Source organism: Sciurus carolinensis, chromosome 5 (genome assembly GCF_902686445.1).
Source record: "Sciurus carolinensis chromosome 5, mSciCar1.2, whole genome shotgun sequence".
In the NCBI taxonomy this organism is placed as follows: Eukaryota; Metazoa; Chordata; class Mammalia; order Rodentia; family Sciuridae; genus Sciurus; species Sciurus carolinensis.
In genome coordinates, this window is record NC_062217.1 from 47004971 (window position 1) to 47027718 (window position 22748).

General features: G+C 33.1%; 1 protein-coding gene across 2 annotated transcripts in view; it reads left to right on the forward strand.

The window, feature by feature from the left end:
• Positions 1 to 22748, forward strand: part of Vwa8 (von Willebrand factor A domain containing 8) — a 461451-nt gene that overhangs the window by 255788 nt on the left and 182915 nt on the right. For both annotated transcript variants that reach the window (XR_007108713.1, XM_047552395.1), the window contains exons 22-26: positions 7950 to 8025; positions 9924 to 10059; positions 13850 to 13969; positions 19451 to 19656; positions 20772 to 20923. Coding sequence is in view for 1 of the 2 variants with exons in the window: in XM_047552395.1 (XP_047408351.1) it covers positions 7950 to 8025; positions 9924 to 10059; positions 13850 to 13969; positions 19451 to 19656; positions 20772 to 20923 (690 nt within the window). In the remaining variant the exon portion in view is untranslated. The remainder of the gene's footprint in view (positions 1 to 7949; positions 8026 to 9923; positions 10060 to 13849; positions 13970 to 19450; positions 19657 to 20771; positions 20924 to 22748) is intronic.

Consider the following 22748-nt stretch of genomic DNA (forward strand, 5'->3'; position numbering starts at 1 on the left):
TGTCCTTTGTCAGATATTGGTAAGAATTATGGGTGAAAATAAGGCAGGGTGGGAAGCCAGGGACTAACAATTTTAAATGGATTGCCAGGGAAAGCCTCATGGAGAAGGTTGACATTTCAGTAGCATTGCACAATTACCTATTTCTTGTTTGTTTGTTTCATCAATGTATTAAGTACTTATTTTCTTCTTTTTGGTATGGTTTTGAAGATGTCCTGACTAACTTAAATAAACAGCAGTAATATCTAAATTCAAACAAGAGAACAGGTCAAATGAACCATATCCTTAGGTTCATCCTGAGAGATTGCAAAAGATAGCTCAGGGAATGAGTGAACTTTTCATTCCCAGTATGACATAAGCTCTGTGAAATCTTTAAAAGGTATCGTTGTTGAAGTGTCTACCAGCAGAAGTCAGAAAATGCTGCACATACCATCTTTTCAGCATTATTTTCGGGGATGGCCTCAGTGATTACCCTGATATACTTCATAAATCAATGAAAAAAAAATTGCAATTTATAGTCACTCATTTAATTCAGTGTTCAAGAAATAATGTGATAGATACCAGAACAAGAAAAGCATCCAGATGCTGAACTTGCTATGCAGTATGAGCTATCTTCAGTTCAACCAAGTTTCCAGAGGGCATTGACTCAGGACAACAACTTCTTCTTATATCCACAGTCGTGACTTGTACATTTTTGTATTGAAACAAACTGGATATATTATGGAAGTCTTCAAAACCTACCTTATACTTTGATGTAAAACATAAGGTGACAAAGAAATGTGTTTAGGGACTGCTTTAGTACTCTGCCTTCTAATTCCTCAGATAGCTATGCCTTTTCTTCTGTGATTAAAGTTGCCCTTGAAGAGAGAGTGGAATTGAAGTGAATTTTAATTTTTGGTGCTAAAAGCAGTATTTATCATCTTTCCTATGATGTAATAGTACCTTTTTAAATAAGAATCTGTCATAAAACCTAATAAATAGGAAAATTATAAAAAATGTAAAGACCGATTTCCTTTAAGAGTTTTCTAAATAAAGTACTCACTTATTTATACTCTGTTTTCTGTTTAACCTGGGTGGCTAAAGTCTGGTAAATTTAAAATCAGAGCATTGTAAATTTTTTCCAGTTGATAAAAATGCAAATGAAGATAAAATAATTCATGGATTATAGTATATCAAATAATATTGTGTAAATTTCAACTTAAATTGTAAGTTTTAGTCAGTATGTATTACATCAAATATATATTTTGGGTTATTAACCAAGAGACATGCTTAACCAACTCTATGGAGAACACATCTCTTCTGGCAGACTTTAGCAGTAGGATACTTTATTCTTTGTCTTAATCATTAAAAATGTGTTTTAATTTTATTTCTTTGAATTTAATTGCCTATTGTAAAATATCTTTTAGTACTTAATATCATGCAAGATATATAGTTCATTCTGTACTCAAAGCAATACGTTATTAGTATAGTAAGGAAAGTTCCTTTAAGTGCTATATGAATGTAAGCTTATTGCAGGAAGGAATTTTTACTTTTTTTGTTCACAAATAACTCCTCCAGTATCTAAAGCAATCTGTGTTATTATATGTTCAATAAATATTTGTTGAAAGATATGAAAATCATTCAACATGTCATGATATGAAAAAATGGTCATTTACTAATTTTTACTCTGTCATATTTTTATGTTGTTAGCCAATTTATAAATTGTTTTATGGTCTATTTTCTAATAAAGATTTGTCTAATGGACAAAATATTCATCAACCTTACCTCTGGTTGCCTCTGTGTGCACAACTTTGTATTTTTATCTTCATTTCATTCTTCTTTTTCCCTTTACAAACTGATTAGAATACCCATTTTTCTATTCAAATAAAGAACACTGTCTTTTATTTTTTTCTGGAAAAGAGGAAGTTCCTTCAAAGAAATTAGATCATCTTGAGTCCCAAAACCTTAACCAAGCTGGAAAACTAGTTTTCAGAGTAAAGATAAAAAGTTCAATTTTCCTTTTTACCTTTTTAATAGATTTGTTTTTATTTCTAAAAACTTAATAGCATAAAATTTTCAGAGAAAATTCAAGATTTATCATCATGGCTTTGAATATTGGAAGAATTTCTTTTAAAATAGTGTTAATATAGTAGTCTTTAGGAGACATGGTAGAGGTAAGTAGCTTTTGAAAACTAAGCATGTTTTGAAATGATTAGCTATCATCAGGCAACTGTTTTGCTGTAACTAATTTCTACCTGCTTTCCCAGCAAGCACCTACCTCTGAATTGCGAAGTGTTGAATCCCAGTAGACTTCCTTCCATAGATATTATCTCCTTCCTTCTCTTTGTAGTTTGTTAGGATTTTTTTGCATTTTAGCATATTAGTGGTGAGTGATGGACTACTAAATAAACTATGTGTCCTCCAAAACAATTGTTTTAAAAGCTGGAGTTTTCAGGCACTTTACCAGAAATAATATTGTGCTTATCTTTCTAAAAGGGCTTTTCCTTCAAAGCATTCAAAACATTCAAAGCACTGTATATATAATACTCTTTCTCCTTCTCACTCTTTTGCTTTCCTTTTATGTTTCTTACTTTCTGCTGTTATATTCTCTCATATGTTTTATGTTATTTCTGTTGGTAGAGGTGAGTAACCTTGGGCTTCAAGTAGTTGATTGACCAAACTAAATGTATTCAAACTTAGTCCATTGCTGGTTTTTTAACTAACACTACAGTTAACCACAGCCTTATTTTGTGTCTTCTTTTTTTGAGTTGAATGGCAGCACTGCTCATAACAAGGACTGTATTCATTTGAGGGTCTGAGGAAGTTTCTTCCCTTGTATGGCAAAATCAATTTGTCATTTGCAGGTAGAGGGTGGAGTTATGTGTCCCTATTCAGCATAGAACCTAGAATGTTTGTAAATAATTAATTCTTAAACTTGTTTGTTTTACCTTTGTCTTAAGTACCACTCTCCTGTTTTATTAATAATTATTGGTGTTCTTCACCTTTATTTCATTATTTTTAAATGAGCATTGTCAAAATTATATTTTTGATGATATCATGAACTCTTCTTCACTTGAAACATATCTTTTGACAATATTTACTTCTCGATAAGACATATTTACTTCTCAATAAGATATATTATGCTTACATCTTACTAGTTAAAAATATCATTTAGTTCTATTTTTATAATCACTCCTTTTGTTTAAAATAATAAGCAAATATCTGCTTGGTGCCTCCTTTGATCTATATTTTTCTGTCTTTTCTCATTTGACTCATATTTTTGAATGGAATATTACTATAGCCATTTTTATTTTAATGAAGTATAAAGGAAATTTTTGTTTGCAGCTTGAAATTCTTGTGTCTTTCTTTTTCCTTCACTTTTAGATTGATCTATTAATTTTCTCCCTAAAAGAAAACTAAACCAAAATCAATCTATTAAAATACACTCATTAAAATATCATACTCAAAATGAACATTATTTAGAGATCTTTTGCTCCTTCATAAATTAGAAGATATTAAAGTACCTTTACATGCAGTATTTCAGAACAGATTGTGCTTGCTCTCTCAAGCCTAATTTTGTTTCCTTATTTTAACAAAAACTTGGTCTTTACATACTTTAATTGCATCTGAATCACTGTAAGTTACTACTGAACAGCAGTAACTCCAATTTAAAAAAACAATAAAATCACAGGGCTAACAGAAAAATAGTTTAACATGACATTTCTTTGAACAGTCCTTTATTGACACAGACTTTAACTGATGGACAGCTGTAGTTTGTAAGAAAGTAAGAAGTAGAAACAATTGGTTATAGTGTAAATGTCAACTATTAGCTAATTAATTCATTAAGCATTACTGGTAACTGGAAAACCATCTCTTTATTAAACCTTAAGCTAAAGAAAATGTGACAAAGATGTGTTTCGACTTTTCTTCTCCTTGGTTTAGTTGAAATTGTTGACTAAATTGTTATTAGCCAATATTTCAAAGTTGCTATTGAGAGAAACAAGTCAAAATAGAATTGATATTGCAGTAAAATATTCTCTTAAGGTCATTGTTTTTTGGTGGAAAGTTAATATCTTTGATCAAAGAAAGTGATAAATGCAAAGTAATGATTTTAATGAAATGCTTTTTAAAAAGAATAATATTGTGTCTAAGAATCTATGCATACACCATCGCAACAATAGTAAGCACTTTTTCCCTTATTAAGTTGAAGTATATAGTTTATAGAATGTCTTTTTTCTTATATTACATACTATGCAGAGGGTAGCATATTATTTTCCACCCTTATATAATCGGGGTAACTAACCAAAATGCAAGCCAACCAGTTTTAAGCTCAGTATCATTTCACATATGTTACTAGTCTTTGCTTTTTCTTTGATGTGCAAAATGAAATGATCAGTAATAAGAAGAGAAGAAATCCACTCTTATTCCATAAGTTCCTATTTCTTGCAGACTACCCCACTGAAAACCATGTTTCCTATTTGTATTTATCTACATTTTAGTCTGTTTTGGAAATCATCTGATTTGTGCTTGTTCCCTGAAACATATGGTTTTTATTTCTAGCACGAAAGTCTTTTGAGAAATCTAATTTTACGAGTTGTATGCTATCAGAATCCAAGTGTTATAGAGTGGTTTCATTTGCCTTTTTAAAATTAGAATTCAGTTTGAATTTACTGTTCTTAATCTGCTATGAAGCACTATAATTATTAATGTAACAACTGAATTTCCTTCCTACTGACAATGACGCAAGAGTTCCTTTTTCTTTTTTGGTCCTGGAAGGTATCATGTTGTTGTCCGTTAAATATATGAGAGCTGAGGTAAGAAATCGCTCCATTGCTATAAAAATCTGTGTGAACACATCTTTTTCCTTTCATCACCCACCACCTTCTCCTTTGCTAGAATATTAACAGTGAATTTAAGTGAGTAAAGTAAACTCTATTCTTGATTAGTTCAAAACTCTAAAAATTAACTATGTTAAAAAAGGGCAGTATAAAGTTTTCCAACAGTAAATTTCTAAGTCCTATTAATATAGAAAATGGATATATGATTATATAACATTGCCCTAGAAATATTTTATCCATACCAAAAGTTGATAAGGACCAATAAATTGTCACAACATATTTTTACTTTCCTTAACATTTCCCAGGGCTTTATTTTAGACATATTTTAATTTGATTTTTTAGGGCCAGTAAAAGAATAATTCTTTGAAATGGATTTTTTATAAAGTGTAGGAAGCAGTATATCATGGGGACAGGTGCTAAGTACCCTGAGGGCTGGTGTCATGAGGGTGGCAGCTTGGAAGAGGGGTTAGGAATAGCACTCAGCCAGATCTCAAGGGAATTAACAAAAGAAACCAATCACCATTTGTTCAAGTTAGAGGAAGAATCTTTCCAAGCTATGTGTAAATAAGGCAGATAGTCTAGAAATTATAAATGTCAATAATTATATTGTCAACATACCTGCTTAGGTCCTGATAAATAAGGACTTTAATGTAAAAGTTACCCACTAGCCTGGAGTGGTGGTGCACATCTGTAATCCCAGTGCTCAGGAGGGTGAGGCAGGAGGATTGTAAGTTCAGAGCCAGCCTCAGCAATTTAGCAAGACTCTAAGCAACTTAGACCTTATCTCAAAATTTAAAAAATAGAATAAAAAGAACTGGGTATGTGGCTCAGTGGTCAAGTTCCCCTGGCTTCAATCCCTGATACAAAAAAAAAAAAAAAAAAAGTTACCTGCTACATTACTAAGTCTAAAATTCAACTCAACTGGAGGTCAGAATAGACATTAAACCATCTACTCTTAGTTCCATGACTGATCTACCTCAAGTGTACCTTCTCAAAATGACTGTACTTTCTAATAGAGACTTACAGGTGAATAGAACCTTCCTTTCCTCTCAGAGTCAGCCTTAATATAACCCAGCATTTACTAGAGTGGTTTCCAGATTTTGTTATAAAAAAAAAGTTTTATAATCCAATAAATTTGGAAATCCATATATGGTATTCTGCACTATAAATCAAAATGTAGTGTTTTTACGTTTTATCATATTTCATTTGTTTAGTAAATATTTATTGAATTCCCCTCATAAGCCAGACATTGAGATACTGAGGTCAGAAGCAAGATAATAGAGATATTCTATATTTTAGATCCTCTAGTCAGTGTAGAAAGATAAATATTAAAATAAATAATTGCAATGTAGTGTGTTAAGGATTGAGGGGGGTGATCAGGGCTCAAAGGGAATGTACAGCAAGAGCACATACTCTGGTCTTCAGAGTCAGGGAAGAGACTTTCAAGAAGTTCTGTTGATGCTAAAGAAAACCTGAAGATAGGTAGAATTTGGGCTAGGAAATTCAGTCACTACAAGAGCAATAACAGTAACAACAAATGATTAACACTGGCATGTTATTGTACTCCTGCTGCCTTCCACATATCATGCTGCAGACTTTCCAAGCATTCCTTCAGCAGTCTTCCTGGGCAGATCTTGGTACTTACCCAGGATCATATGACTAGCAAGTGGCCAGAAGGAAAATTTGCTGATTGGTCTGACTCCAGAGTTCTCTTTCCACTACCCCAACTGCCTCTCAAAGCAATTAACTGATTTTGATTGAATTTGTTTTACTTAAAAAAAAAAAAAAAAAAGATTTGAGTGCTATGTTAAATTTACTTTGTTTTTGATTGATATGTGATACTACTTTTTAAAAAAATAGATACACATTTTATAATTTTCACAGATGGTAGTAAAATTGGCATTTGGATATAAGTTTCACGTGCATATTATAGCACCAAGTTTTGAAGTTCACATTCCAAATAATGTCTTACACATACAATTTCAACTTCACATTTTACTTTGACTAAATGGTAGGGTCATTTGAAAAGACAGTTTTGAACTCTTCCAAAGAAAGGTGCTACTCACATTTTAAAAGTAGTTCTAATTCTCTGTGATATAATCCTGCTGGCCATAGCATTTTCATTTTTTTAAGTGCAGAATATGTAGAAGATGATGATATTAAATTGATCCCCTCAAGTGTTGAACCTACCTAATACCTACAGCTTCTGTGCACACTTAACAGAAATATCCATAAGTAATACAGACTCCATATCTCATCAGGAAAGAGGATTATAACATCAACATAAGTCACTATTAAGTCACTATTAATACATTTGAAGATTCTCAATTAAAGGAATATTTGATAAATAGTAGAAAATGGTTTAAGAAAATAAAATGTATTACTGAAATCCTAGAAGAAAAGTTTAAAATCCCTTGAAGTAATTCTTCAGTGTTCTTGGAAGTGCTGTGAGTCACACTTTAGCACCTAATGGTGGCTGATTGGGTTGTATAGTATAATTTATAGACTTATTTTATGTTTTTGACCATGTCAACAACCAATTATTGCCAAACTTGCCCATCCCATTATTATTATTATTATTATTATTATTATTTTCTAGGCTGGGAATGAACCTAAGGGAATTCTACCATTTAGTTACATCCCTATCTTTTAAATTTTATTTTTAAATTTTGATACAGCATCTTGCTAAGTTGCCAGTCTGGCCTCCATCTTGTAATCCTCCTGCCTCAGCCTCTGGGGTTGCTGGGATTATAGGCATGGACCTATAATCCCACCTGCACTTGACCGAAATTACTTCTAAGCAACATATATATATTATATATAACATAAAACATTGTTTTGAAATTTCTGTTTCACCCTCATAAGGTAATTCTGAGGTATGAAATGATCACAAAGGAGTAAAGAAAAAGAACCTGATTAATCTGTAAACCTAGATTAATTCCCAAATCCTTTTAATTTATATTAATTTAATAAGATACTGTTGCTGGATAAAATTTCACTCATCATTTTTATTTTTATTCAGAAATGCAGGATGGTGAACAAAAATTTTAAAAGAAGTTCTGTGTGGTATTTTATTTGTAATCAAACATCAGTTTATTTCCTTACTAACTATAAAATGTGTTGGTTTAACCTTAGGGACACCACAGTACAAACGCTAACTCTTCAGCCTTCAGTTAAAGATGGACTGATTGTGTATGAAGACTCACCTTTGGTTAGTAATCCAATTATATGAATATTTTAAATATTTTAAAATGATACCTGTGTTTCACCCTGTGAGTAAGTAGAAGAAATCTCCCATAGATTCTAACGTATTTCAGACTAGAATGCACTTGTTCAGGTGTCATTTTAGGAGTAGATATTTAAATGTAAATTATTGGGAAAATAGCATTTAAAAAATTCTGTTCTGTTGTCAGAGAAAGAGAAAAAGAAGGAGAGATATTTAGGGAACTACAGAAGTTCTCTACTGATTTCTAGAATTTTTTTCTTAATTTTTCAGTTTTCAAACGTATACAGTTCAAAATTAGGTAATACTTCTAGAAAAAGTTTTTTTTAATGGCTTTATCTAATAAAGTGATTTTATCTAATGAAGTATTAGTGTTTTGGGAAGCTGGGGAGATCCAGTCCACAGCTTCCCATCTGAGACCCAGGGAAATCCCAGCCTACCAGGCATGTGTCCCTGTACAGAAAATTCCTGCACAACCAGTAAGCCATCATGGAACCTCTGTGGTCCAGACCCAGAGATATGAGTCTCGGATCTCCTGCCTAAAGCCTCCTGGGTTGGACCCCACTTTCCTTATATCTGTGCAGAGATGGGGTTGGGGATAAAAGCTCCTTGTTTTCTTTTTCTACCTTAAATTTACTTTTAAGCCTTAATGATTTTTTTTTTTAAATCTCTTATTAATTCTTTATAAAATATTTGTGGTAAAAGAAATCACCTATTTAATGACCTTTATTTCCTTGAAATCATTTATCACAATTATGCAATCAGAAAAACTTAAGAGTTCATGATGTTATGAGATATTTCTTGCAATTTAAAAACAATCTTTAAATTTAAATTTAAATTCATTGAATATTTCTTCCTACTCCCCCTCCCCCGGGGAAGAGTTTTAAGAGTTTTCAGTTTTTATCTTTATTTCATCATGTCACCATTCACACAGTTACTCAAATCCTAAGACTCCTTTTTCCTTTCCCCTCTTAGTGTTCAAACAGTTGCCCAAACTATATTTTCTACCTCTGCAGAACTCCTCAGATCAGTCTAAAACTTTTTATTTATGTTTTTTTAATACTGACCCTTACTCAAGTCCCAAACAAACCCTTTTTAACCAAATTGTTGTAGTAATTCCCTTCTAGTCTATTCTGTGTATGGCTACCAGATTAAATATCCTAAAGTGTAGCTCCGTGCTCTATTTCTATCATGTCTGAAGTCACAAATATTAAATTATATCCCATTTTTTAATGAGGGAAGGTATGTATTTCTTGGTCTGGAAATCAAGATCCTTAGTAGTAGAAACCCAATCTACTTTTCTAGTGCTGTTTCTCTTTTTTTACATTTGACTTCTGTTTCAGTCAACATAGTTTACTCATATTCACTTTTCAATAAATATACTCCAGCAGTTTGACCACTGCTTCTCTTTGTTTTGAATACCACATCTCCAGGACCATGCATTCTGGTCTATTATAATATTAAAATTTTACACTCTTTTTAAGAGCCAGAATAAATGCAGTATTCTAACACAATTGCTTATGTTATCTCAACTCCTCTTAACTTCTATGACACTTTGATTTCTCTATTTATTATACTTGTTTACATCTCCCTACTCTAGGTGCGAAATTTTGTTGGGTATCATCATCACAGGAATAATTCTAAACTGAAGGTAAATGAAAGGATTCCTGTGAAGTTGACAATTTAGTGACTATGTGAAGATTCTGGTAGAGATACATAAATTCTGTTTTAAGCTCTGCTACAGACTTTTAGTGTGTATGGTAGTGTGTAGCTGTAACTTAAAACTAGCTATTACAAATCCAAAGCACTAAGTGATGAAGCTTTAGGAATGGTTGCTTTTATTTATTTGTATTTGTTTGTTTAGATACATTTTTTTGTCTTCAAAGGTAAAAGCAGTAAAGTTGGGTCATGTTCTGGTAGTAGATGAAGCAGACAAAGCCCCAACAAATGTCACATGTATTTTGAAAACTCTAGTAGAAAATGGAGAAATGATTCTAGCAGATGGAAGACGAATTGTGGCAAGTGAGTATTAAAACGTCAGTGTTTACTTTCATACATGCAATTTTTATATCTTTGGTATTAACACAGCTGGCTACTTACAAGCAATAGGCATAAATTCAATATAAATTAAATTGTCCAAGTTGATAATAATTTATAAAAAGTAACAGCTAAATCTGGCTTTGTCAGTTTTATTCTTTTTTGAGGGGCTGGAGATTGAAGCTAAGGCCTCATGTATGCTAAGCACATAATCTACCACTGAGTTATTTCCTGAGCCCTTTGTTTTGTTTTCTATAGCCAGGAAGGCATTTTTGAAAATTTCAGTGGTAATATTAGTAGAAATCAGTGTCATATTTTTCTACCTTGAGAATACTAACATGTTTTATGGATTCCTTTCTCCATTATTTGTGTGATTTATTTTTTTAATATTTAAAATTTTAAGACTTATTGTTAGCTCAATATAATTATTAAATTTGCTAGGCTTATACATAAACACACATATATAAATAGACAGGTAGATCAGTGGTACAGAATAGAGGACACGGACACAAACCCAAATAAATACAATTTTTTCATACTAGACAAAAGGGCCAAAAATATGCAATGGAGAAAAGATAGCCTCTTCAACAAATGGTGCTGGGAAAACTGGAAATCCATATGCAACAGAATGAAACAAAACCCCTCTCACCCTGAACAAAAATCAACTCACAATGGATCAAGGACCTTGGAATCCGACCAAAGATCCTGCATCTTATAGAAGAAAAAGTAGGTCCAAATCTTCAACTTGTCGGCTTAGGATCAGACTTCCTTAACAGGATTCCCATAACACAAGAAATAAAAGCAAGAATCAATAACTAGGATAGATTCAAACTAAAAAGTTTTCTCTCAGCAAAGGAAACTATCAGCAATGTGAAGAGAGAGCCTACAGAGTAGGAGAAAATCTTTGCCATTCATACTTCAGATAGAGCACAATTTTCAGAATCTATAAAGAACTCAAAAAACTCTACACCAAGAATACAAATAATCCCATCAACAAATGGGCTAAGGAAATGAACAGACACTTCACAGAAGAAGATCTACAAGCAATCAACAGATATATGAAAAAATGTTCAACTTCTCTAGTTATAAGAGAAATGCAAATCAAAACTACCCTAAGATTCCATCTCACCCCAATTAGAATGGTGATTATCAAGAATACAGGCAACAATAGATGTTGGAGAGGAAGTGGGGAAAAAGGTACACTCATATATTGCTGGTGGGATTGCAAATTAGTGCAGCCATTCTGGAAAGCAGTGTGGAGATTCCTCAGAAAACTTGGAATGGAACTACCATTTGACCCAGCTATCCCACTCCTTGGCCTATACCCAAAGGACTTAAAATCAGCATATTACAGAGATACAGCCACATCAGTGTTCATAGCTGCTCAATTCACAATAGCCAGATTGTGGAACCAACCTAGATTCCCTTCAATTGATAAATGGATAAAGAAAATGTGCTATATATATATACAATGGAATATTACTCAGCCATAACAATAATAAAATTATGGCATTTGCAGGCAAATGGATGAAATTGGAGAATATCATGCTAAGTGAGATAAACCAATCTCAAAAAACCAAAGGATGAATGCTATCACTGATAAGTGGATGATGACACATAATGGGGGGGTGGGAGGGGGGCAAGAATGAAGGAAGGAGAGACTGTATAGAGGGAAAAGAGGGGTGGGAGGGATGGGGGGAAGGAAAAAATAACAGAATGAATCAAACACTATTACCCTATGTAAATGTATGATTACACAAATGTTATGCCTCTACTTCATGTACAGAGAAACAAGATGTATCCCATTTGTTTAAAATAAAAATGAATTAAAATAATATCTGAAATTTTAACACTTATTAACTCAATATAATTATTAAATTTCCTAGGCTTATACATATGCACACATATATAAATATTTATGTATTTGTGTTTACATACATACACATTACACATTTCTATGGCAGGAAGTAGATTTTAGATTATCTCCTTGTTCCCATTCACATGTCCTTTTTGTTGTTATTGTTATGAAAAAAATATAGAAATCTCATCAGTATATTTAACCTATAAAGAATATTATGTTTGTCTAATACAATGTAAGAAGATTTTGTACCTTTTAGTTTCAAATTTTTGTATCCTGAAAAGACTAGCCATTGAAAATACATATCTAATATCCTAGTAAACAAACAAATTAGGACTAATAACTAAAAGTGTAAAGAAGACCCCATTCAAAAGGTACACGTTGACCATCACAGCAGTGTTCCTCCAATATTATCATTGTTAAGCTTGCCTCAATTCATCACTAATAACAGTATTCTCATATTTTAATTTCATAATGAGTTTATGAAAAAACAAGAATTTGAATTAGTGTGAATACTGTCTCTTAACATCTTTTCAGACTCTCAGGATTAGAATTGTGCTTGAAGTAGAATTCTAGAGGTACTAGAGGTATTATGAAGACAGGAAGTAGGAAGAAAGAGTTGCTAAAACAAAGTTATAGTTCAAGAGTGATTATTTCATGGCAGCCCTCTATTTTCTGATATGTTTTTGAAGGATATTCTACAAGTAGAGGGGGCAAAATAATTTCCAAACTCAAGCATGATTGTATGTGACTAGAATTTGTTATTGTTGTTTTGTTTCATTTTGTTTGTTTTTGTGGTGCTGGGCACTGAACCCAGGGCTTTATGGTAAGCATGGGTTCTACTACTGAGGTACACTCCATGTAGATGATATTTTCAATAAAAGCACCTGAAGCTCTTTTGAGCCATCAATTCCAGACCTTTTTTCATTATTCTTGTGTTATTTTAAAAATTCTCCATTTTTATTATCATATTTGTTTTAATTGAATGATTAAATTTTGCCTATGGCTGCATACTTCTGTTTTTCACAGCACTAAAGTTCGTGGGGATCAAATGTTAAAACTATTATTATATTATTTTGTATTAGCACATGCATATGTGGCACATTGAAAGATTACTGTTTGGGAACATAAATGATTGTGCCTGTTGGTTCTACAGACTCATCTCAAAACTCCAGGTGTGTCACAACCATCATGTTTTAAAGTTGAACAGCCTAAGGCTAACATCTAAATAAACCCAGATGGCAGGTGGTTCTTCTTAAAATAACCATAATAAAGCTCTTACTAGCAGCTCAGACACTATCTGGAATGTACATCAACCAGGAGATGGTAATATTTAGTTCCTTTTGTGCCATAAACATGTGCATAAACCAAGCTCTAGTCAACTTGAGTTTACTTCTTTTATTATATTAGAATCCCCTAATTGGAAACGAGTCAGCTTTTGACTAATGAATTGACAAAGTTTTCAAGACCTTTATTTTATGTAGTTAGGTTGTAGGGTGTGTGACCTAAACAGGAATGGTGTCTTAAGCCGCATACTCTAATGCTCTGTGCAAAGAGATGCAGCTGATAAAAGGAAAGACTGTAGATTTTTGCCTTGGGTATTCCTTGTATCTCATTATGAATTTTTATCTTTTTTATTTGTTTCAAGAATATTAACATCTCAATCCAGGTTTAAGTATCATAAGACAGTGTATGGATAGGTTTGCTTTTTGATATATTTTGAATTTACATAAATGTGTAAGTTCTTTTAGAATTTAGTATATGCTTTATCGGTATTTTGTTCTTGAGCAAACTTTCTCAATTAAGTTTTTCTGCAATTCAATTGTCACTATGACTACTTAAGTTAAAGTCAGTAACTTGGTATTCTTAAAAATTATTAAGTATCAATAAAGAATAAATGGAAATTTTGTTTTTCAGATTCTGCCAACGTGGATGGACGAGAAAATGTTATAGTGATTCATCCTGATTTTAGGATGATTGTTCTAGCCAACAGACCTGGATTTCCTTTCTTAGGCAATGATTTCTTTGGCACCTTAGGTAAAAACAGTAATAATAATAATAATAATAATAACCATCACATTAACAATAATAATGTTAATGACAGTGCCAGAATGGCTATCATAGCTTGCCCTGTGTTGTACCACCATAATTACCCTGTATATCTTATATTCAGAGAGATAATTCTTCTATAGTCAGTTAGCTAATGACATGTAGAGTTGGGCTTCATATCTAAGTCAACCTGATTCCAGAAACTTATTTTCTTAAACAATTACATTAAACTATGTTGTTCAGAGTTTCATGGAATGAAATAAGAAGTGTTTTTAATGTCTGTTTTTGTCACATTTCCCTAACTATGAAAAGGGCTAAGACACCTCTGAGGAAATGCATTCACACTGATTAGAGGCCCTGGAATAAACTTAATTTTGGCAGGTATGTAATTCTGAACTCAGATTCAACATGAGGCAAGGTGAGTCTTCTCATAGGATCTTTGGTCTAGCAATTGCACAGCAAGGAATTGACCTGATTTCAGTGCAGGTGTAGGCAATACAGCATGGTTTGTAATAGCAAGAAAAGAAACACCTAAAATACAATAAGTCCTGAAAGTGGTAAAGTACTCTGAGTTTTTTTTTTTTTTTTTTTCAGGGCAGAAGAGATATGTATACGCATTTTACGTGTATAGAATTTCTCTTATCACAGAAAACTGGCAAGAAAGGAGGGTTGTTTGCCTTAAAAGTTAGGAATGGACATATAATTTGTTCATTTTACTGTTTTTGTATTTTTTTTTTTACTATACACCGATATTACTTTAAAGGCCATTAACAGTTCATGTATTACTGATACTCTTACAAATGTAGCAATGTGAACACACTGAAGTAAACTTGTAACTGTTTCCAGTGTGAAAGGTTCGAGTTCTTCTTTTTATCCAGGTTCTTCATAGGTCACCCCATCATATTAATTTTAATGTCTACAAGAACATTAATTCCCTATTCCGTCTCCATCTTCCATCCACCCCCGATTCCTGAAATCCACTGTGACTCAGATGAAATTTCAGGCCTCCCTGTGGTCACTCCTTCCACTGAAGTCCTTTTGTGCAGTGTGTGTGTGTGTTTCTCTCATACTGGGTCTAGACGAAGTAAAAGAGTCTTTGTGTCTTATTGCTATTTCTGGGTCATTCTCTTTGTTTCTTCCCTAAAAGTTCCTAGCTTTATATCTCCTTTCATCAGACTATACCATGAAGCAACCCCTTGTTGCTGACATCTACCTCCTTGTCCTTTTTCCTTGATTTTTTTTCTTTGTTCACTGACATTTGGTCCAATGCTACTCCTCTGGGATTGTTTGCAGTATAATGCATGCGGCCCTTCCAACTCTCTGGACTTATGGCTTCTTGGATGTTTTTATTCCAGTGATCTTATCCCATATTATACCTTGGCCACTCACCCCCATGGCCGTACTGTAGTTTTAATTACTGAAACCCTTCTATAATCTCAATCTTATAATTCTATTTTAACTTTTCCTGGGAATCTCATTTCATCATTGTACCACCTCCAATCTTTCTTGCTACTGCTTCTAAGGAAATATCCCAAATCCTGCAACCCTTCAAACCAATTAGGAAGCTCCAATCCTACCACCTCTTCACTTGCCCACTCCCTTCTTTGCCCAGCCTTTTTCCCACCTTACCCAGCTTATATTCTATGATCCTTCACATTTATTGCTCTCTTGCATACATCTTCAGTTTCCTTGTCAGCTGTTTCCTGTCAGCTCTCTGACATATGGAACCTACACATGTGCAGCTGAATGTGATTATAAAAAGCACAAAACCACTCTGACCAACCTCACTTTTCTTGACTAGGGACCTCAAGTGTCCCTTAGTGCAATCACACTGTGCCTCCCTAGTTTTTCACTTTCTTTTTTTCCTAGGCAAATAATTCAGATTTTCTCTTCTCATAGCTCTAACACTGTTTGCTTTAAAATTATATAATACTTCTGCACTCACCTGTGAGAAATTGAAACATAGAAGAAAAAGTCTCCTTCACTTTCCTACCAGTCCATACCACCAGTTAGATATGGAGGACCCATTCCTAACCAGGATTCAGTTTCCTGACTTGCTTTCCAGAGGCCTGTTATTTTTTCCTGGCTTCCTACTACACTGAGAAAAAAATGAAAGTAATTAGGAATTCATGTCCATAGATTTACTACCACAGAATATTCCACCCACAGTGTTCTGTTTTCCCACTGTTTCCTGGTAAACTGTTCACACTTTCATCAAAACCAGTTCCTCCAGATGAGCACACAATTCTACCTTCTCAAGGATACAGCTTGAACAATTTTGCCCTCCCTCTCTTGTAGCAGCAGTTTCTGTCTCTGTTCAGTTGTTCCCATCAGCAATCAACTTTGTTTCCTTTTAAGATTTCTTCAATCTTAAAAAAAGACCCTCTTAATCATTCTCCTCCTTTTTTTTTTTTTTTTTTTTTTTGCCAGCTGCTATTGGATTCTTCTACTATTCTTTGTAGCCTAACTCCTCACAAGTTTTTAGTGCTCAGAAGAATTGTCTGTATTTGCTATCTCCATTTCTTCTTCACCATTCTCTCAAGTTCATTCTTGTAAGATTTTTGTTCCCCTCTCTCTGCAGAAACATTCTTGTCTAGGTTATCAGGGACTTTTCCTGTTAAATCTGGTGATTGCTGTGTAATCATCATTTAATCTTACAGTAGTACTGAATAGAGTTGACACAGTTGGTCACCCTCTTTTCCTTAATGCACTTTCTTATATTTGACTTCCAGTTCTCTTCCACCTGCTTTTTTGGGTTCTTTCTACTTACTAACTGTTCCTTCTCAGTCTCTTTTTTGGATGCTTGGTAGAATGTTTCTAGTTCTCTTTTACCTATCTATACTCATTCCTTGGTAAAATCAGAACATGTTATGTTTGTAAATACCATTTATATTCTTGTTATTTCCAAATTTTTATTTCCATTTCAGACCTGTCTTCGAAATTCCATGCTGACATCCAACTGCCTATTCAATAGCTCCTATATCTTGGATCTAACATGTCCACAATGAATTTACTTTTCTTGATTTATAGTCTTTTTTTTTTTCATTCAATTGATAACTCCTGTCTTCCTTTGACCAAAAAATATTTCTTGACTTTTCTCTTTCCTCTTGATTTATTACCATCTATCATGAAATCTTAATGTCTCTATCCTCAAAATGTATTCAGAATTATGTTGTATTCATTATATTACATCATAATTATATCATATTATAATTACATTCATCACTTCCATTGACTATGATTCTGATCTAAGCCACCTTAGTCTCTCATCTGAATTATTCCTAATGGTTCTCTAATGGGTCTCCCTGTTTCCACTGTTGCCTTTTGTCTTGATTGTGAAGGACTTAAGATTTTACCCTACCTACCTTTCACCTAACAAATTAGCTTGCCACAGTTTTATGAGAGAAGACACTGGACTCCTGGGTCAGAGGAAGAGGAAGGATTATTACTCATGGCAAAAGCAGTGGTCAGGGAATCAGCATTTGTACCAGTTTCTCAAGGCCTAGGTCCCACAGGATAGCACAAAGAGGACCCAATGATTCCTGCATTTGCATGAGATGCTTTACAGGAGAGGAACCTTGATCTTAGGTAATCCAAATCTTTTATTACAGACAATAAGTATGCCTTATGTTGTTCCAGAGGTAAAGATATTTGCTTTTTTCCAAACATTCTTAGAAATATAGTCAGTAGAGTCAGTGCCTTTGCCAATAAGATATGCTATAATGCTACAGATCCATGGGCATTTGTTTCCCAATACCCTTCTGTAGTCTCTTCTCAACACAGCGGTCCATTCTTTCATTATTTTGTTAAAATTCCTCCCTGGCTTCCCACTTTACTTTGACTGTAAGTAGTCTTTATAACAGTCTGTAATGTCCTGTGAGAGATGTCTCCCACATCTTGTCTTTCTGACCTCCTGCCCTGTCCTGCTGTCAACTGCTCTATCATTCATTCTGTTCCAGTCATTCTGTTCTTCCTTTTTCTTTCACATGCCAGGCATTTTTGCATGAGGGTCTTTCATTAGCTTTACTCAGTGCCTAGGATGCTCTTCCCCCAGATATCTATATTTTCTCAGATGTTACCTTCTCAATGAGTTCTACCTGGCTGATCTTCACCACCATAACTACTTCTACTTTCCTATTTTATGCCTTTCTTTTTCTTTTTTCTTTGAAACATGTACTTTATAATAGTTAACATTTATCTTCCTGTCCCAGAATATAAACTTCACTAGGATAGGGAATTTTTGATACATATAAAATACATAAATGCATATAAAGTACCTAGGATTGTACTTGGCACATAGATGTTTATTAATTACTTAATGAATGAATAAATGTGGGCCTGATTATCTTTTTGTATCAGTGTTAAATTTAATTTTCAGCAAAAATAGTAAAAACTGTTCTATATGTTTGTATTTGAAAACTGTATGAGATAAAAGGTAGAAGTTATGGCTTTCATTTTAATTGAGTTACTTTTAAATACACATGCACATATATATACACATACATGCACAGACACCCACTCCCACACAATCACACACATAATAACTTTATTCAGGTGGTTTCTAAATCAAAGTAAGATCTTACTGCTTCCTGGCTAGGTGTCTTCTTTTCTCAAATGAACCCAGTAAATAATTTAAGTTTATTTATTTTAATTCCCTTTGTACCTGTTCTTTTAGATTATGGATCAAAGAATTTTATGACTCAGCATGATAAATTCATCCTTCTTTTGAGAATAAAGTGCATTTCTCTAATTCTTTTCTTGTCTAAATAACAGATTAAATATTTTGCATTTAGAATACCTTTTCTTGATTTAAATTTAAAAAATCTCTGCAGTTTTCCTTTTCTAAAACTCTCCTCTAAAATATATTTTAGCAATCTACACAAGATATAATTTATTTGAGGAATGATGATACTAATTCTCCATTTTTAGAATGCATAAAAAAAGCATTCACATAAGATGGATATACATAATTTCTGAAGATCTTCAATATTTATTAAAATTAAAAAGGCAATTTCAGAACCATATGAAAAATATACTCTTATTAGTGGAAAATGAATAAATTACTAAAACTACATTTGTCTACATGTATACATCTATTTTAAGAGTACTAAATCAGGTCTAGAGAAATAGATGTCCTGAACTGTTACCACCGAGTGCCTTTTAGAGAGGGAGTGACATTGGCAGAGATATAGAGGAGACTTTACCTTTGTATTGCAGTATCCCAGGAAGCATTTATTCAAGTGTTATATCATTTTTAATAGGGAAAAAGACTCATGCAGAATAAATCACCATCACCCAGATTTCTTCCACTTCAGTCATTTCTTTTCTTCTGTTTACCACACTATTTTTGGATGGACTTTCTGTGCTTTGATGAGCAACCAGTGACTCTTCAAACAAGTACTGCATTTTATCCAGTGGCATTATAATGGATTAGTCACATGATAAATGTGAATCTTCTTTCTCCCTTAGGTGACATTTTTAGCTGCCATGCAGTTGACAACCCCAAGCCTCACTCAGAACTTGAGATGCTCAAACAGTATGGACCAAACGTGCCTGAGCCCATCCTTCAGAAGCTTGTGGCTGCCTTTGGGGAGCTTAGGAATTTGGCTGACCAGGGCATTATTAGCTATCCTTATTCCACCAGGGAAGTAGTAAACATCGTCAAACACTTACAGGTATGCACCCACCCATGCACAGAGGTTTAGAAGAAGCCATTGATCTCTTTTAATTCAGACTGTATAATTTATACCAAGTCTTTGAATTTCTAGAAATAATCCAAATACATGATACGTGGATCTGCAGTGTTTAAGTTGTGAATGTGGAAGACCAATGACCATTATCTGTTAGGCCTCTGAATTGGCTTTGGCAAACTTCTGTACCATGGTCATCACCACGCAACTAGGAAATTTGTTGGAGAACTTTTTTTTGGGGGGGGGGGTGAGGGAAGGTGAGGTAAGAGAGTGAGGCAGTGAGAATAGGGAGGGATGTTAATTTGCTTGATTTACTCATTCCATAATGCATATATATATATATATATATTGCATATATATATATATATTGCAACACCACATTCTATCCCATAAATTTATGAAGTTATCTGTGAATTAAAAGTATATATTTGGGAAGAACAATCAGAAAAAATAGAAAGCTTTATTTTACCTATAAAATCATGATAAATCCAATTAAGCCAACTTAGATCCCTGTACCTAAAGAAAATCAAAACAGAAACAGAACCATTAAAGAACCCAAAGGAACCACCCATGTACATTTAGCTGTAATGGTACTTGTTTTCTTACCCTCACCTGTTCCCTATTTTTCTACTTCTTATACTTTTTACATTCTTCTTCCCTTCTTTTCTTGTTCCTTTATCTATTTTTATTTATTAATAGACTGATTTTTCTAAGTACTTTTGTGTTGGCATTAACACTTCCCTTTACTTAACTAACATTTTTAAATTGGTCGTCTGGTACTCCTTTTAAGGACTGAGGTTTCAGAAAGCGGGGACAGTTACTGAACACCAGGTTCTGAGTTCTCCCTGGTATTTGAGAGTAGGAATTGTTACTCCTGAAATTCTAGTATTTATTTAAAAAGAAAAAGAGTATTAAGTCATCTCAGCAAACATTAAGAGAGAAAAATGTATGTTTTCCTACTATCTCTGTATCTAACAGGCTAGTAAATTTCTGTTAAAGTTCATTTGTGCATTTTGTTCTGTCAGTTTAATAAATCTTTATAATGTTTTATGCTTTATCGAATATATGATAAGTATTTATTTTTATTTTTTTTAATACAGAAATTCCCCACTGAAGGTCTCTCCAGTGTGGTTCGGAACGTGTTTGACTTTGACTCCTACAACAATGACATGAGGGAGATTTTGATTAACACTTTACACAAATATGGGATACCTATTGGAGCAAACCCTACCAATGTGCAGCTGGCAAAGGAGTAAGGCAAACTCACTGTTCATAAAATATTCTTGAGCATTACTCTTTTGATTCTTAAATACTGACAATTCCTAATATACTGAGTTGGCAAGGATATCACTTTCCATGAATAAGCTTTGCAAATATATGTTGCTATTTACTGGCTGGTTTTCAGTTGAATAGTATTATTTATAGGCTTGTAATTGAGAATTTCAATCATAAATATCCCATGAGTAGATGTAATATAATCAAATAAAGGGAAATATTTGTTTCTTTAACAGTGTCTGTTCTTTTGTTGAATTGCTATGGGTCTCATTATTTCATAATCCAGTGTAAAATTATTGTACAAATGTGAAAATTGCATTCTAATATACATTTTGTTATGACGTCCTTATTTATATCACTATATAGCTTATGATAGTTTTCTAAATTTATAATCGCATTAACTCAGTTTTTTTTGTTATTTTTTTTAGTTTCAACTTCATAGATGAAAGAGGTAGGCAGTGAAAACAAACAAGTTCATTTCACGTAGGCCAGTTGCCTTTCTTTTATTTAATAATCACAGGCTATACTTAACCTTAGTTAAGATCTTACAAATATGTTGTTTTCTAGAAAGATAGTTGGTAGAGTTTATTTGGAGTAATTCAGTCATTGCAAGTTTACTGGAAAATAATTTTAAATATGCATAGATTATGGATAATTCACGTAATGCCATCTTTGTCATAAATACGGTCCAATTATCATAAGTTCACAAAAGACAATAATTACTCATAGTTAAATAATTATTTGACTTAATCTCACAAAGAGGCAATATATAGAAAAAGTTTGTTAAATATAAATAATTGATTAGTCCAGCAATATATATTTTTCTAAGTGAATATACATCATCCTTATTTATTTGTTCTTTTTTTTGTTCTTTGAAGTCATTGTAAAAACTTGTCATAATATATAAACACCATTAAAAATAAATTTTTAAAGTACCAGGAATTTCTTAAAGAGAAACAAATATTTCCCTTTCATGGTAAGAGCACAGGATAGAATTATGTTAGAAATGATCAGTGTACTAGTTTGTATTATTGAGTAATTTTTTTTCAAGAAGAATGAGTGTCAGTTACTTACACATACACTTTTCTGTATAATTTTGTTTTACCAATTGATTGGCAGTCATTATGGACATTTTGAAACTAGACCAGTAATTGAATAGGCATAAGAGTCTTAGCTTCATGGAAAAGTAGACTTATGATTAAAAATTATTGGTAATATTTATTTAAATATTAAAACAGAGGATCAATCATACGAAAATTGTTGGCAATTTCAGTTTCTATGGAAGACAGATGGATGGTTTAACTTACTGTCATCCTAAGTTCTAAACTGAAAACTTCTTGCCATGGCATATTAATATTTGCATAGCAAGTTAATTCCAATTCTAGTACTTATACATGAGTGGAGGCAAAAGTACGCTGAGCCTGGAAACTAGATGATCACACTAATGCTTAAGATGGGGATGGAAAAAACTAGTTGTCTACCCACTGCATGTAGCTAAAAATGAACTTATAGTAGATGTGGAGGATGAGTGGATTTTCCTTTGGGGTAGAGATAATGGTTGACTGCAATTTGCATAATCATTGAAAGCCTTTCCTCATCTGTAAGTTACAGTCACTTCAGAAGTTCAAAAGTAGTGATGTTTTATTGCTAATTAGTGAAATTCATAGGTTCTGTAGCACTATTTCTATTAAATTATCAGCCTTGAACGGCTTGGGAATTTAGCAGTCAACCTGTATACCTGGGTCAGAGACATAGAGAAAGAGTTAAAAAGACAGGAGTCCTGCCCTCATTTTGAAAATGGG